At 40.6% G+C, this 16,243-nt stretch overlaps 1 protein-coding gene across 1 annotated transcript in view; it reads right to left on the reverse strand.

Annotated features, from left to right (window-relative positions):
- Window positions 1–16,243, reverse strand: part of SH2D4B (SH2 domain containing 4B) — a 196,880-nt gene that overhangs the window by 102,524 nt on the left and 78,113 nt on the right. Inside the window, exons 3-4 of the mRNA XM_004386526.2 lie at window positions 2,654–2,813; window positions 1,413–1,560 (exon numbers count right to left, since the gene is read on the reverse strand). Coding sequence (XP_004386583.1) covers window positions 1,413–1,560; window positions 2,654–2,813 — 308 coding nt within the window. The remainder of the gene's footprint in view (window positions 1–1,412; window positions 1,561–2,653; window positions 2,814–16,243) is intronic.

Here is a 16,243-nt window from a genome sequence, read left to right on the forward strand (position 1 = left end):
TCTAAGCGTGAAACAAATAAGTAGTAAAGAAAAGACTGATAGATTTGGCTAATAAAGTGTTAATCTAATGATTAAGATTCTGTAAACCTTCATCTTAGGTACAAAGAAAAAAAAAGAATTATCTATGTGAGATCAAATTGACAACAGCAACTCAAAAGCTTTGATGAGAAGCCTGGGGGCAGTGAGTTGAAGACAAGGGTGATGGAATAATTTGGAAAAGGATAATGAGAATAACAGGACAACTGGAAGAATGTAATCAATGTCACTGAATTGTACATGTAAAAACTTTTGAAATGGTGTAACTTTGGCTATGTCTATTTTCACCAGAAAAAAAAAAAAAGGTCCTCCAACATCAAAAAGTGAGAGTGTTGACAAGTCATGGGGTTGTTAACTAATGTCATAAAACAATATGTGTACTGACTGTTTAATGAGAAACTATTTGTTCTGTAAACCTTCATCTAAAGTACAATCAAAAAATTTTTTTAAGTGTTAATCTTCTGTACATCCAAATGCACTATAATCAAGTTTTTAAAATAACCACCTTTAGAAAAATATTTGCAATATACGTGATCTTAAAAGGCCAGTGTCCTCACTATCTAATCATTATGAAAAAATTTTTTTTCAAACAATTTAAAGAAGGGCAAATGCCATGACTATATAATTCACAAAATAATACATTATTAGGGTTAGTCATGATTTTTATTTTCATCTTTTTTACTTACTTGTATTTTCTGGGTTTTCTACCAATAAAAAGAAAAACACGTATTACTTCTATAGCAAAAAGAAGAAAATTTCAAATGGAGAACCAGAAATGTTTTTTTTAGGTAACTTAGGCCTCTTATGAGAGGACAGTCAAACTCCTTTACCTTCTCCAGCTAATGACTCCCTATCCTGGGCCAGAAAATGTGCGTACATCATCTCTTGGAATCCTCAGAAAAACCTCAAATGGGCTGTTGTCTTAATCTAATATTATTAACAAGAAAGCTAAGGCTCAGAGAAGCGCAGCAAGTTTCCCAAGTTCACACAACAGTAGGCAGTAGAGTTGAAACTGGATCCCAGGCCTAATTGACCAAAACCAGCTCTGTTTCCAAGCCTCATTTCAGGACTGTTGGTTTGAGATGCAGAAGGCCTGAGTTCTGATCCTGGCTCTGTCCCCAATCTGTGCTACATGTGGCCTTGACAAGTCCCTTTCCCTGTCTGACCCTCAGTTTCCTCATCTGTACAAACAGAAGTGGATTGGCCTAAATGGTGTATCACATTCCTTCCTGTTCAATCATGCGAAAGTTCTGTTCTCACGAGAGGCTTTCTCAAGGAGCACCCTGTGTTGACCAATACCCAAGACCAGATGTTAGCCTCAGTGGCCTTGGGGGCTAGAGAAGGTGGCTGTACACAGTGCACATCCACTGGCCCACCTTGAACTCCTCATGGATCCGCTCCTCCAGTACTTTGGCAGCCTTGCGGTCCTCCATCTCCACTTTCCACTTCTCAGCCAGGATCCGGGCTTTCTCATTGGCCAGTGCATCCCGGAACTTCTTAGTGATCTCTGCCTCCTTCTGTTTCCTTCCAAGAGAGCACCAGCAGGTATAAACTCTTGTGAGCAACTGAAGGACCAAGTAAAAACAGAGCTTCAAATAAAAATAATAAGCAACTTTTTTTCTGGTCTATCAGGATGGCAAATAGCTAAGGTCAATAAAACTCAATGTCGGCAATGGTGTGGAGAAATAGAAGACACTCTCAGGTGTGAGAGTATAAATCAGCAGAATCATTTCGGAAGCAATGAAAACAAGACTCGGAATTCCATTTCTCGTTCAGGTTTATAAAGGTGTATGTAGAAGATGTTCATCAGAGGATTTTTAAAGTATAAAAAATAGTAAACAACCCAAACGTCCATCAATAGTACCAATAAATTAGGTTTCTTATATAATGGAGAACTATACAGTAATCCTAAATAATGCTGTGAAGCTGTATTAATCAATTTGTTATGATGTGAATAAAGCAGCTTACAAATCGTGTGTCACCTAAATGCTCACTGTGGCTATCTTAGGTAGGGGATGTTGAGTTGTTCTTTATTCTTTTGTAGTTTACAGTATTGTTTACATGTTTTACAATTAAAACATGCATTAAAAATTGGGGAGAAAATACAGTCAACTGCATATGGTTTTTCAAGTTTGGTGAAAATTTTTTTAAAGTTGTTAATGAAAGGAGCCTGACTCCAGACCTCACTGTAGGGCTTAGCTGTCCATCCTGTCTGCAAAGTGTGGGTGACATAAAGAGGAGCAAATAGACATCAAAAGTGAATGCAAACTGGGGTAACATATCGTAAACATATTGCACAGCCCACGGAGAGAAAAGCATGTCAATGTAGTCTCAGTGAACCCAAAACATATTTCTGTGAGAGGGCTATGCCCACACCACAGATGTGAAAACTGAGACCCCAGATCAGCTAACTACAAATTGGTGGAGCTAGAATCTGAACCCACAAGGTCTACCTGATGCCAGGCTACGATGCTTTGTTCAGAGCTCAAAATAGCCAGCCAGCTGCCTGGCACCTCCCCCCTCCCTCATAAAAGCTCCTGTCCTCAGCAAGCCCTCACCCCAAGGCTCTGGGCTCAGGTCCCACCCAGCACACCCACCGCCCCTCTGCGCCTCTCACCAGAGTTCCTTGGCCTCCCTCTGCGCCTGCAGCCGTGCCCGCTCTGTGATCAGCTCCTCAGAAATCTCCTCGTAGGGCTTGTCACCAGGGCCCTCTCCCATGATCCAGACCCAGACCTCACCATCTGCCCCTAGGAGCCACTGGATGTGCTTGTCACTCGCTGCCTCGCAACAAAAGGAAAAAGAAAGAGGAAGAAACAGGTCTCATTTCTCATTAGTAAGAGATGGCTTAAGCTGGCTGATGATACACAACCAATATATCCCTTTACAGAACGTTCTCACTTCAAAAAGAATTCCAGGGAGATACTGGCCTGAGTGCAGGGCCACAATCCTCCCCTGTCCCACTCCCTCTAGGCAGCAACACAGCAGCCAGGTCAGCCTGCAGGAGCAGGTATCCAAGATCAAGCTTCAGCAGAGAGAGCCGTAGGTAACAGCCCAGCACTCTCTGAAGGGAGTGAATGTCATTCTCAGGCCAAGGCAGTCAGGGGCTACTGGAGTTGCCAGATCCAGCAGCCTGTGACAGAGTCTCCCTTAGTAGGAGCCACACAGGAAACCCCCACCTAAGTCAGACTGGGATGTGAGCAGAAATGCACCTTTGTTTAGTAAGCCACAGAGACTTCTCAGTGTGCCTATTGCAACAGCTTCCATCAATTACTGTTATGAATTGAATTGTGCCCCCCCAAGTATGTATTGGAATCCTAGCCCCTGTATCTGTGATCCTATTTAGAAATAGGGTTTTCTTTGTTGTGTTAATTAGATCATACCGAAGAAAGGCCCCCCATGCTTCTGTCAGTTTGCTGTACTGTGGGGGCTTGCGTGTTGCTATGATGCTGAAAGCTATACCACTGATATTCAAATACCAGCAGGGTCACCCATGGCAGATAGGTTTCAGCTGAGTTTGCAGACTATGACAGACTAGGAAGAAGGACCCAGGGGTCTACTTTGAAAAAGAATTAGCCAGTGAAAACCTTATGAATAGCAGCAGAACATTGTCTGATATAGTGCCAGAAGATGAGCCCCTCAGGTTGGAAGGCACTCAAAATACAAGAGGGGAAGGGCTGTATCTTAGTCATCTACTGCTACTATAACAGAAATACCACAAGTGGATGACTTTAACAAAGAGAAGTTTATTCTCTCACAGTCCAGTAGGCTACAAGTCCAAATTCAGGGCATCAGCTCCAGGGGAAGGCTTTCTCTGTTGGCTCTTGAGGAAGGTTTGTGTCACCAGTCTTCCCTTGGTCTGGGAGCATCTCAGCACAGGAACCTCAGGTCCAAAGGATGCACTCTGCTCCCGGCACTGCTTTCTTGGTGGTATGAGCTTCCCATGAGTCTCTGCTCGCTTCTCTCTTTTATATCTCAAAAGAGATTGGCTTAAGACACTATCCAATCTTGTATACCTCATCAGTATAACTGCCACTAATACATCTTATTACATCATAGCAGTAGAGTTTACAACACATAAGGAAATCACATCAGATTACAAAATGGTACACAGTCATTCAATACTGGGAATCATGATCCAGCCAAGTTGACAGATATTTTAGGGGGACACAATTCAATCCACGACAGGCGCCTCCTCAAAGTAGAGTCAACCTTAATGACTTGGATGGAGTCAAGCTTTTGGGACCTTAATTTGCTGATGTGGCATGACTCAAAATGAGAAGAAACAGCTGCAAACACCTATTAATAATCAGAATGTGGAATGAAGTATGAATCTAGGAAAATTGGAAATCATCACAAATGAAATGGAACACATAAACATCGATATCCTAGGCATTAGCGAGCTGAAACAAACTGTTATTGGCCATTTTGAATTGGACAATCATATGGTCTACTATGCCAGGAATTGTAACTTGAAGAGGAATAGTGTTACATTCATCATCAAAAAGAATATTTCAAGATCTATCCTGAAGTACAACGCTGTCAGTGATAGGATAATATCCATATGCCTACAAGGAAGACCAGTTAATACCCTAAGGCCAAAGATGAAGAAATTGAAGATTTTTCACCAACTTCTGCAGTCTGAAATTGATCAAACATGCAATCAGGATGCATTGATAATTACTGGTGATTGGAGTGCAAAAGGTGGAAATGAAGAAGGATTGGTAGTTGGAAAATATGGCCTTGGTGATAGAAACGACACCAGAGATTGCATGATAGAATTTTGCAAGACCAATGACTTCTTCATTGCAAATAACCTCTTTTCACCAACGTAAGTGGCCACTACACATGTAGACCTCACTGGATGGAATACACAGGAATCAAATTGACTATGTCCGTGGAAAAGAGATGACAGAAAGTCTCAATATCATCGGTCAGAACAAGGCCAGGGACCAACTGTGGAACAGACCGTCAATTGCACATATGCAAGTTCAAGTTGAAAGTGAAGAAAATTACAAGCTCACGAGAGCCAAAGTACAACCTTGAGTATATCCCACCTGAATTTAGAGACCATCTCAATAATAGTTTTGACGAGTTGAACATTAATGACCAAAGACCAGACAAGTTTTGGAATGACACCAAGGACATCATACAAGAAGAAAGCAAATGGTCATTAAAAAGACAGTAAAGAAAGAAAAGAGCAAACTGGATGTCAGAAAAGACTCTGAAACTTGCTTTTGAAGGTAGAGTAGCTAAAGCAAAAGGAAGAAATGATGAAGTAAAAGAACTGAACAGAAGATTTCAGAGGGCGGCTCGAGAAGACAAAGTAAAGTATTATAACGACATGTGCGAACACCTGGAGATAGAAAACCCAAAGGGAAGAACATGCTCGGCATTTCTCAAGCTGAAAGAACTGAAGAAAAAATTCAAGACTCGAGTTGCAATATTGAAAGATCCTACAGGAAAAATATTAAACAACACAGGAAGCATCAAAAGAAGATGGAAGGAATACGCAGAATCACCATACCAAAAAGAATTGGTCAAGGTTCAATCATTTCATGAGATAGCATATGATCAGTAACCAATGGTACTGAATGAAGAAATCCAAGCTGCACTGAAGGCATTGGGGAAAAACAAGTCTCCCAGAAGTGTCGGAATACCAGTTGAGATGTTTCAACAAACAGATGCAGCGCTGGAAGTGCTTGCTCGTCTATGCCAAGAAATTTGGAAAACCAAAATCCTCACAACTGGACCAATAAGCAACGTCATGATAAACGGAGAAAAGATTGATATTGTCAAGGATTTCATTTTATTTGGATCCACAATCAACACCCATGGAAGCAGCAGTCAAGAAATCAAATGACATATTGTATTGGGCAAATCTGCTGCCAAAGACTCCTTTAAAGTGTTAAAAATCAAAGATGTCACCTTGAAGACTAAGGTCCGCCTGAATCAAGCCATGGTGTTTTCAGTTGCCTCATATGCATGTGAAAGCTTGACCATGAAAAAGGGAGACCGAAGAAGAATCGATACCTTTGAATTATGGTGTTGGGGAAGAATATTGAATATGCCGTGGACTGCCAAAAGAATGAACAAATCTGTCTTGGAAGAAGTACAACTAGAATGCTCCTTAGACACAAGGATGGCAAGACTATGTCTCACATACTCTGGACATGTTATCAGGAGGATCAGTCCCTGGGGAAGGACATCATGCTTGGTAAACTTGAGGGTCAGTGAAAAAAAAGGAAGACCCTCAACGAGATAGATTGACACAGTGGCTGCAACAATGCACTCAAGCATAACAATGATTGTGAGGATGGCACAGTACAGTGCAGTGTGGCACATAGGGTCACTATGAGTTGGCACCAACTCAACTGCACCTAATAACAACAAGAAGAAAGTTGGTTTCTGAATCTAATCACCTCTGAGTTATAAAAGGAGCAGATTAGACACAGAGATAGGCACATACGGAGGGAAGACAGATGTCATGTGAGGATCATCTACAAGTAAGGAACCAAGGAATGCCCAGGCCTACCTAAGAGGAAAGAATAGACACAGCCGAGACCCTGATTTGGACTTTTAGTCTCCAGAGCCGTGAGAAAATAAATTTCTGTTCTTTAAAGCCACCCACTTGTGGTATTTGTGTTGCAGCAGCACTAGGAGACTAAGACAATTACTATGACTAATATAAAAATTGGGTCTGTAAAGTAGGGAGCTACTGAAACAGAAACATAAATTATGTGTCATTGCCTTAGTAGTTGAGCAGCAAGTGAGGTTTAGCAGGTTGAATGGCTGGAGGCCTATGCCATGTCGCAAAAGAGTGTTTGGTGAAATTGCCAGACACTCTAACCTGAAGAGCTGACCCCTGTCTTTGTCCCTACAAGGGGAGAGGTTGGAAAATAGAACGTTAGTGAGTGTTGATTGCCAGGAGCTGGATTTGGCAAAGTAGTAAGAGAAATAAATAGGTTCAAGAAAGCTTTCAATACTTCGCAATAGAAATAAAAGGGAATAGAGAGAATATAGACAGTTGGGACTTCGCAGAGTTGGGAAAACCATCTTCTTCTAAGAACCAAATTGCAAGATGTGAGATTTTTAAAGAGCCCAATAAAACTTGTAAGGTGAATAAAGTGACCTGGGGCAAAGAGCAGTGTGCAGGCATGAGAATGCACCCCACAGAGCTCAACTACAGGAGTGTGATTGGCAGGAACCTGCTTTGCTCTGAAACCAGCACCACACCTATAGCCAACGCCACACCTCCACGAGGCTGCTCCCACCGTTGACAACTGAGCATGGCAGGCCAGTTGATGGGAGACATAGACTCCTCTAATGGGCCCTCTCAGTCAAGGATTCCCCAGGCCTTGCCAAGCCTTCTTCCAGACTGCATAGTTGACTAGAAGACCTCTGCCAGCCCGCCTTCCCTCCCTCCACACAAGGTCAGGCTTGCAGTGCTGTCTGTCTTAGTTTCCCAGGGCCGCCATAACAAAGTACCACAAACTGGATCTCTTATAAGAACAGAAATTTACTCTCTCACAGCTCTAGACACTGGGAGTCTGAGAGCAGGATGTCAGCCATGTTGATTCCTTCTGAGACTCTGAAGGAGAATCTGTTCCATGCCTCTCCCCTAACTTCTGGTGACAGCCAGCCATCCTTGTCATTCTAATCTCTGCCTCTGTCTTCACATGACTGCCTTCCCACTTTCTGTCTCTGTGTCTCTTCTCCCTTTATAAAGACACCATTCATATTGGATTAGGACTCACTTTACTCCAGTATGACCTCATGTTAACTGATAAAATCTTCAAAGACCCAATATCCTAACAAGGTCATGTTCACAAGTACCAGGCGTCAGGACTTCAGCATATCTTTTTGGAGGACACAATTCAATCCATAGCAGCCGGATGGCTCTCCCGGCCTCCTCCAGCTCCCTGCCTTTTTCTTTCACAGGCATCCCCCTTAATAAAGCCAGGGGAGGATTAATCAGTAAGCAAGGTATGCAAAGGCTTACAGTAAGCAAGGTACACAAGGGGTTTATTTACTAATCTGTAGTGCACAATTTGATGTGGTTTCACCACAGCAGAGATCCCTGAATAAAGCCCCACATGTTTAATCCCATCCTGGTCTCTGCTGCTCAGAGGACCCAGACTAACATAAGCATGTTAAGAATGCAATCTCTGCCACTTAGATTTACAAAACCCTCAAAGCAGGTGCCCTTCAGTTGAACGGGAGAGGCATAGGGGTAAGGAGGCCAAGAAATCCATTTGAGAACTATGTCCAGAAAGGAATTTGAATGTTCTCGCTGGGGCATAAAACTGACTGGAAGTAAACAGTTAAGAAGCCTCTTAAGTTTTTTAGTCTGAACTACAAAAAAGCCTTTGATTGCTCCAGACTTAAAACAACTCTTGGGTACCGAGCTTCGATGAACAAGAGGCAGACATCAAAGGCTGTACTGACCCAAGGAGGACATGATCCCCGACAGTCTCTTCCAATGAGGCCCAGGGTAATGAACAAGGAAGATCCGCCTCAAGGGTGGGATCGGAGGCCATTCAGGGATTCCTTTCACTGCAGGACTTCAGCAATGCAGGGGACTAGAGGTTGTGGGCCTCACATTCTCCCGTTTCACATGGGACATCCCATAGTGGATATTCTGGCCCTGCTCCACTACTCCATACTGCCTTAGGGGTGGGGAGACTCAGATAACATGCCTTTTTGGCCACATCCATACCCGATGGAGACTAAGTCTTGGAGATTGTGGACTTGATCAGGATGCAGCGACTGGATGGGACTTGAGAGTGCCCCCTAGGGAAATGGGGAGCGTATTTTATGTGGAAGAGAAGGAAATGCTTGGGTAACTAGAATGACAACTTGTAACAACAGTGATGCCATGTTCACCGCCCTTCTCCTCTCCCTGAATCCGCTGGTAACTATATTTCTCAGCTCCCCCTTAGTCCTGTGGGGTCACAGGACTGAATTCTTATCAATAGAATGTTAGAGGAAGTGATTTGTGCTACTATCAGGCTGAGGATGTTAGGGGTTGGTATTTCTTTTCAACATTATTTCTCTTGTCTGCCTCCTTGGAAATAAATTACTCCAAGATGGCGAAGCTGCAGGGAAAAAGCAGCCCTGACCCATGAGTCGATGTTGGAAAGCCACACAGAAGGGCTGCCCAGCCCTCCTCAAAATCCTCAAACATGACAGAGAAACAAACTTGTAAGGCAATAAAAAAGGAGCCCTGGTGGCACAATGGTTAAGCTCTTGGCTGCTAGCCAAAATGTTGATGGTTCAAACCTAGCCACTCAATGGGAGAAAGATGTGGCAATCTACTTCCATAAAGATTACAGTCTTGGAAACCCTACAGGGCAGTTCTACTCTGTGCTATAGCATTGCTGAGTTGAAATAGACTCAATGGCAAGAAAAAGGCAAGAAAAAGAAATAAATGGTATCCAAGTAAGGAAGAAAGAAGTAATACTATCCCTATTTACAGATGACATGGTTCTATATATAGAAAATCCCAAAGAAAAGCTTTGGGAAAATCCCACAGGAAAGCTTCTAGAATTAATAGTAGAATTCAGCAAACTTGCAGGGTACAAGGTCAACTCACAAAAATCAGCCAGGTTTCTATACACCAACAACAAGTAATCTGAAAAGGAAATTAAGAAAAACAGTTCCATTTACAATAGCATCTAAAAGAATAAAATACCTAGGAATAATTTTAACCAGGAATGTGAAAGATTTATAGGATGAAAACTATAAGACAACCTACAGACTGGGAGAAAATTTTGGAGAACCATGTATCTGGTCAAATATCCAGAACATATAAGGAACTCCAACAACTTAATAACAAAAAGACAAACAACCTAGGCAAAAGATGGGCAAAGGATTTGAGTAGACAATTCACCAAAGAAGATATACAGGTGGCCTACAAGCACATAAAAAGTTGCTTAACACCATTAGCATGTTTGTTGTTGTTAGTTGCTGTCAAGTCGATTCTAACTCATGAAGACGCCATGTGTGCAGAGTAGAACTGCTCCATAGGGTATCCAAAGCTGTGAACTTTCAGAAACAAATCACCAGGCCTGTCTTCTGAGGCTCTGCTGGGTGGGTTTCAGCTAGTAGTTGAGTGCTTAACCCTTTGCACCACCCAGGCAACCTTTAGAGAGATTCAAATCAAAACCACAATGAGATACCACTAGATTCCCACTGGAATGGCTAAGATTGAAAAAAAACAGAACACAAACGTTGGCGAGGATGTGAAGAAATTGGAACCCTTATCCACTGCTGCTGAGAATGTAAAATAGTACAGCTACTGTGGAAAATAGTTTGGCAATTTTTCAAAGAATTACCATAAGAACCAACAATTCCACCCCTAAGTATATACCCAAGAGACTTGAAAGCAGCACCACAGACACATGTACACCAATGTTCATTACAGCACTATGCACAATAGCCAAAAGGCAGAAATAACCTAAATGTCCATCCACAGAAGAATGGATAAACAAAATGTGGTACATATATACAATGTGGTATTACTCAGCCACAAAGAGAAATGAAATCCTGATACACGTGTTAAAAATAATCAAAACACAAAATGTCATGGATTGAATTGTGTCCCCCAAAAAATGTGGGTAGCAACTTGGCTAGGTCATGATTCCCAGTATTGTATGATTGTGTTATCTGATGTGATTTCCTTATGTGCTGTAAACTATACCACTATGATGAGATTATATGTGATCTCTTCATGTATTATAAATTCTATCACTGTGATGAGGTTATCCTGATGAGGTTGACAAGATTAGTGTCTTAATGCAATCTCTTTTGAGATATAAAAGAGAGAAGCGAGCAGAGACACATGGGAACCTCATATCACCAAGAAAGCAGTGCTGGGTGCGTCCTTTGGACCTGAGGTTCCTGCGCAGAGAAGCTCCCAGACCAAAGGAAGATTGATGACATGGCCCTTCCTCCAGAGCCAACAGAGAAAGTGTTCCCCTGGAGCTGATGCCCTGAATTTGGACTTGTAGCTTACTGGACTGTGAGAGAATAAACTTCTCTTTGCTAAATCCATCCACTTGTGGGATTTCCGTTAGCATAGCACTAGATGACTGAGACAACAAAGAGATTAAAAAATAAGATTTATTCAGAGCAGTCATTTTATATGTATGCAGGGAGATTATTTTGTTTCTAAATACAAGTGACTCAAAGTAGGCTAGTCACAATTGTTAAAAAATATATGTAAATAAATCTTTGAATTAACTCAAAACAATAATATAATATTTGATTGTTTTGTGATTTAATCAACAATTTGCAAATTGGGGGAGTGCAATTCCCTCTGCATGAAGGAAAATTAAATACATATATATATTCCCATGGATAATAGATTTCACAGAAGCTTAAATATTTTTTCTTTTTTAATGAATATTTTGTTTTTATGAAAATATACACAGCAAAAACCTCTCTCATGGTTTTCTAGACACAATAATCAGTGATACTGGTTACATTCTTCACATTGTGTCAACATTCTCAATTCTTTTGTAGTTGTTTCATGTCCTTTTATTAATCTCCTTGCCCTCTAACCTTTTCATCTATGCTTTAAAATAGCTGTTGACCCTTTCGTCTTATACGATTTTTTTAAAAAAGAACACAATACTCAAGGGTGACAATCTTCACTTATTGAGCTAAACTGTTACTTAGTTTAAGGGTAACTTCAGTGGAGAGCTTCAATTCAGAGTTTGAAGGGTAACTCAGGGCCACAGTCTCAGGGACTCCTCAAGCATCAAAAGAATTGTTTAAGAATTTGAAGTTCTCTTCCACATTTTTCTTCCTTTTTATCATGATGCATCTATTCACTGATCAAAACGTCCAGCAGCAGTAGCTGGGTACCACCTAGTTCTTCCAGTCTCGAGGTAGAAGAGGCAGTAGGTCATGGAGACAGTTACACTTACAGTCTGTGTCCTTCTCTGATTCTTGGATTTCCTACTTTCTCTTTCGTTCCAGTTGAATAGAGACCAATAGTTGTGTCTTAGATGATAGCTCATAAGCTTTTCAAAACAAAAACCCGTTGTCTTCGAGTCAATTCCAACTCAACTCATAGTGACCCTATAAGACAGAGTAGAACTGCCCCATTGGGTTTACAAACAGCAGCCGGTGAATTTCAACTGCCAACATTTAGGTTAGCAGCCAAGCTCTTAACCACTGCACTACCAGAGCTCCAAAAGTCTTAGACTCTCAAAGACATGGATTGACACGGTTAAGGCAACAATGGGCTGAAACATAGAAACAACTGTGAGGATGGCATAGGACCAGCAGCATTTTGTTCCATTGTACATGCAGTCACTATGAGTTAGAACTGACTTGACAGCACCTAACACAGATGTTGACACTAATTAGACATATCCAATCACCTCACAAGATTAGTTCTCTTGGTTTGAGGGTGTACAATCATGATCTCCTGGCACAATCCAGTCAATTGGCATAATATAGTTTTTAAAGTTTATGTTCTACCTCCCAATATGGTGAGTAGTTTCATAAGACCCCAGAAACTACTCAACATAATGTCCTCCAGGTTCATCCACATTGTAAGATATTTTGGGAATTCATTTCTCTTTCTGCATGAGTACTATTCCATTCTTTGTATATACCACATTTTGTTTATCCATTCATCCATTAATAGTAACTTAGGTTGTTTCCACATTTTTGCTATTGTGAATAGTACTGCAATGAACATAGGTGTGCATATATCCCTGTGTATTTCTATCAGATCCCTAAGAGTGGAATTTCTGGGTCATATGGTAGTGAGTGAGAGAATGTGTGACAAAGTGAGAGTGAGAGAGTGTCAGTGAGTGACAGAGTGAGAGTGAGTGATACAGTGAGAGACTCATCAATAACCTCTGATATGCAAATGACACAACTATGCTTGCTGAAAGCAAAGAGGACTTGAGACACTTACTGATGAAAATCAAAAGCCTTCTGTATGAATCACATACACCTCAGTATAAAGAAAACAAAAATCCTTACAACTGGACTGATAAATCATGATAAACGGAGAAAAGATTGAAGATGTCGAGCATTTCATTTTGCTTGGATCCACAATCAATGCCCATGGAAGCAGCAATCAAGAAATCAATGACGTAGTGTATTGGGAAAATCTGCTGCAAAAGACTTCTTTAAAGTTTTAAAAAAGAAAGGTGTCACTTTGAGGACTAAAGGTGCCCATGACCCAAGCCATGGTATTTTCAATCACCTCATATGCATGCAAAAGCTGGACAATGAATAAGGAAGACCAAAGAAGAATTGACACTTTTGAATTATGGTGTTGGTGAAGAATATTCAATACATCATGGACTGCCAAAAGAATGAACAAATCTGTCTTGGAAGGAGTACAGCCAGAATATTCCCTAGAAGAAAGGATGGTAAGACTTTGTCTTACTTACTTTGGACATGTTATCAGGAGGGATCAGTCCCTGGAGAAAAACATAATGCTTGGTAGAGGGTCAGTGAAAAAGAGGAAGACCTTCAACCAGATGGATTGACAGGGGGGGCAACAATGGGCTCAAACATAGCAACCATTGTGAGGATGTTGCAGGACCAGGAAGTGTTTTGTTCTGTTGTACCTTGGGTCACTGTGAGTCAGAACTGACTTGAAGGAACTAACAACAACAACAAGATAGTTCTATTTTTAGTTTTTTGAAGACCCATCAGATGGTTTTCCACAACAGCTGTACCATTTTGCATTCCCACTAGAAATGGATGAGCCTTCCAATTTCCCCACATCCTTGCTAACATTTGTTATTTTCCTTTTTTTTTTTTTAATCTTAGTGGGAATCCTAGTGGGAATGAAACATTATCTCATAGTGGTTTTGATTTGCATTTCTCTGACGATTAATGACATTGAGCATCTTTTCATGTGTTTGTTGGCCATTTGAGTATCCTGTTTGTGAAGTGTCTGTTCATGTGCTTTGCCCATATTTTGGTTAGGTTATTTGTCTTCTAGTTGTTAAAATGTAGATGTCTTATATATTTTTTAGACATTAGACCCTATGATGGTTAAGGTTGTGTGTCAACTTAGCTGGGCCATGATTATCAGTGGTTTGGAAGTTGTGATGTAGTTTGGCAGTTGTACAATGATGTGATCACCTCTATGATGGGATCTGCTGTGAGTAGTCAATCAGTTGAAAGGGAGTTTCCATTGGGGTGTGGCCTGAATCCAATATAGGTGGACTTTCTGGCAAGGCTTGAAAGCTTTTGCTCACACTGGATCCTGCAGCTGACTCCTGTTCATCTGACCTCCAGTTCTTGGGACTTGAGCTAGCAGCTTACCTGCCGTCTTGTCTGCCAATCTTAGGGTTTGTCAGTCTTCAAAGCCTGTGAGCCAGAGCCCTGTTGTCTGACTTGCTGATCTTGGGTTTTCCAGCCCCTGCAGCTGCATGAATTGGGAGAAGCCCCCAGCCTGACCCACGGACTTGGGATGTTCCAGTCTCTACAACCACACGAGCCATTTCCTTAATATAAATCTCTCTGTATATATTTATACGCTTTATTGGTTTTGCTTCTCTAGAGAACCCAACCTGAGACAGACCGTTATTGGTTATATTGTTCCCAAAGATTTTTTCCCAGTCTGTAGGTTGTCTTCTTACGCTTGCTAAAGTTTTTTGTATAACGTAAGTATTTGATTTTAATGAGGTCCCAGTTATCTATTTTGTTTTCTGCTACTTGTGCATTCATTGTGCTTGACAATCTATCACTGAAAAAAATTAGGTCCCATAGCTTTGCTCCTATATTTTCTTCCAAGAGTTTTATGGTTTTCAATTTAATGTTTAGGTCCTTGATACATTTTAATTAGTTTTGCATATGGCATGAGGTATGGATCTTGCTTCCTTTTTCTGCATGTGGAAGTCCAGTTATGCCAGCATCATTTGTTGAAGAAACTGTTCCTTCTCATTGAATGGATATGGCTCCCTTCACAAAACTCAATTGACCATAGACGTTTGGATTTATTTCTTGGTTTTCAAGTCTATTCCATTGATCTATGTGTCTATCATTAAACGTGTCCAGACTGTTTTGATTACTGTAGCTGCATAATATGTTTTGAAGTTGAGAAGTGTAAGCCCTCTTACTTTATTATTCTTCAAAATTGCTTTGGCTATTTGGGGTCTCTTGTCTTTCCATATAAAATTGAGAATTAGTTATTCCATTTCTGTAAAGAATGCTGTTGGAATTTTTATCAGGATTGAGTTGTATCTGTAGATCATTTAATGTAGTATTCTCATCTTAACTATATTAAGTCTTCCAATCCATGACATGGACTTTCTTTCCATCTATTTGAGTCTCTTTTAGCAGTGTTTTATAATTTTCATTGTATAAGTCTTTCACATCCCTGGGTAAATTTATTCCTGGATATTTTAATCCATTAGATGCTATTGTAAATGAAGTTGTTTTCATAATCTCCTTTTCAGATTTCTCATTCCTCATGTACAGAAACTCAACTGATTTTTGTGTGTTGACCTTATATCTTGAAACTTTGCTAAATTCCTCTATTATTTTTAGAAGATTTTTTAGTAGATTCTTTGAGGTATTCCAGAGCCCTGGAGGCACAGTGGTTAAGAGCTTGGCTGCTAACCAAAAGGTCAGCAGCTTGAAATCACCAGCCACTACTTGGAAATCCAACAGGGAGTTCTACTTTGGCCTATAGGGTCGCTATGAGTCAGAATCAACTCAGCAGCAATGCTTTAGTTTTCTGTTTGTTTCTTTATTTTGGTTAAGGTTTTCTGTATAGAATCGTTTCATTTGCAAATAAAGATAGTTTTACTTCTTCCTTTCCAATTTGGATACGTTTTATTTCTTTTTCTTACCATATTGCTCTGGCGAGGACTTCCAGTACAATATTAAATAGGAGTGATGTGAGTGTACATCCCTATCTTTTTCACATTTTCAAGAGGAAAGTTCTCAATCTTTCTCCATTGAGTATAATGTTGGCTGTTGGTTTTTTTATAAATACCATTAATCATGTTGAGGGATTTCCTGTTTATTCCTTTCTTGCTAAAAGTTTTTATCAAGAAAGGGTGCAGGCTTGACACCAACTTATTTGAGGAAAAATCAGATAAAAGAATTAAAAAGAATTAAGAAACTCTAAGAGTTATGTGGGACTCTATGAAGAGATATAACCTACAAGTGATTGGAGTACCAGAACAGGGGTGGATAACAAAAAATACAGAGAGAATTG

Source organism: Trichechus manatus, unplaced genomic scaffold (genome assembly GCF_000243295.1).
Source record: "Trichechus manatus latirostris isolate Lorelei unplaced genomic scaffold, TriManLat1.0 scaffold00166, whole genome shotgun sequence".
Taxonomy (NCBI): domain Eukaryota; kingdom Metazoa; phylum Chordata; class Mammalia; order Sirenia; family Trichechidae; genus Trichechus; species Trichechus manatus.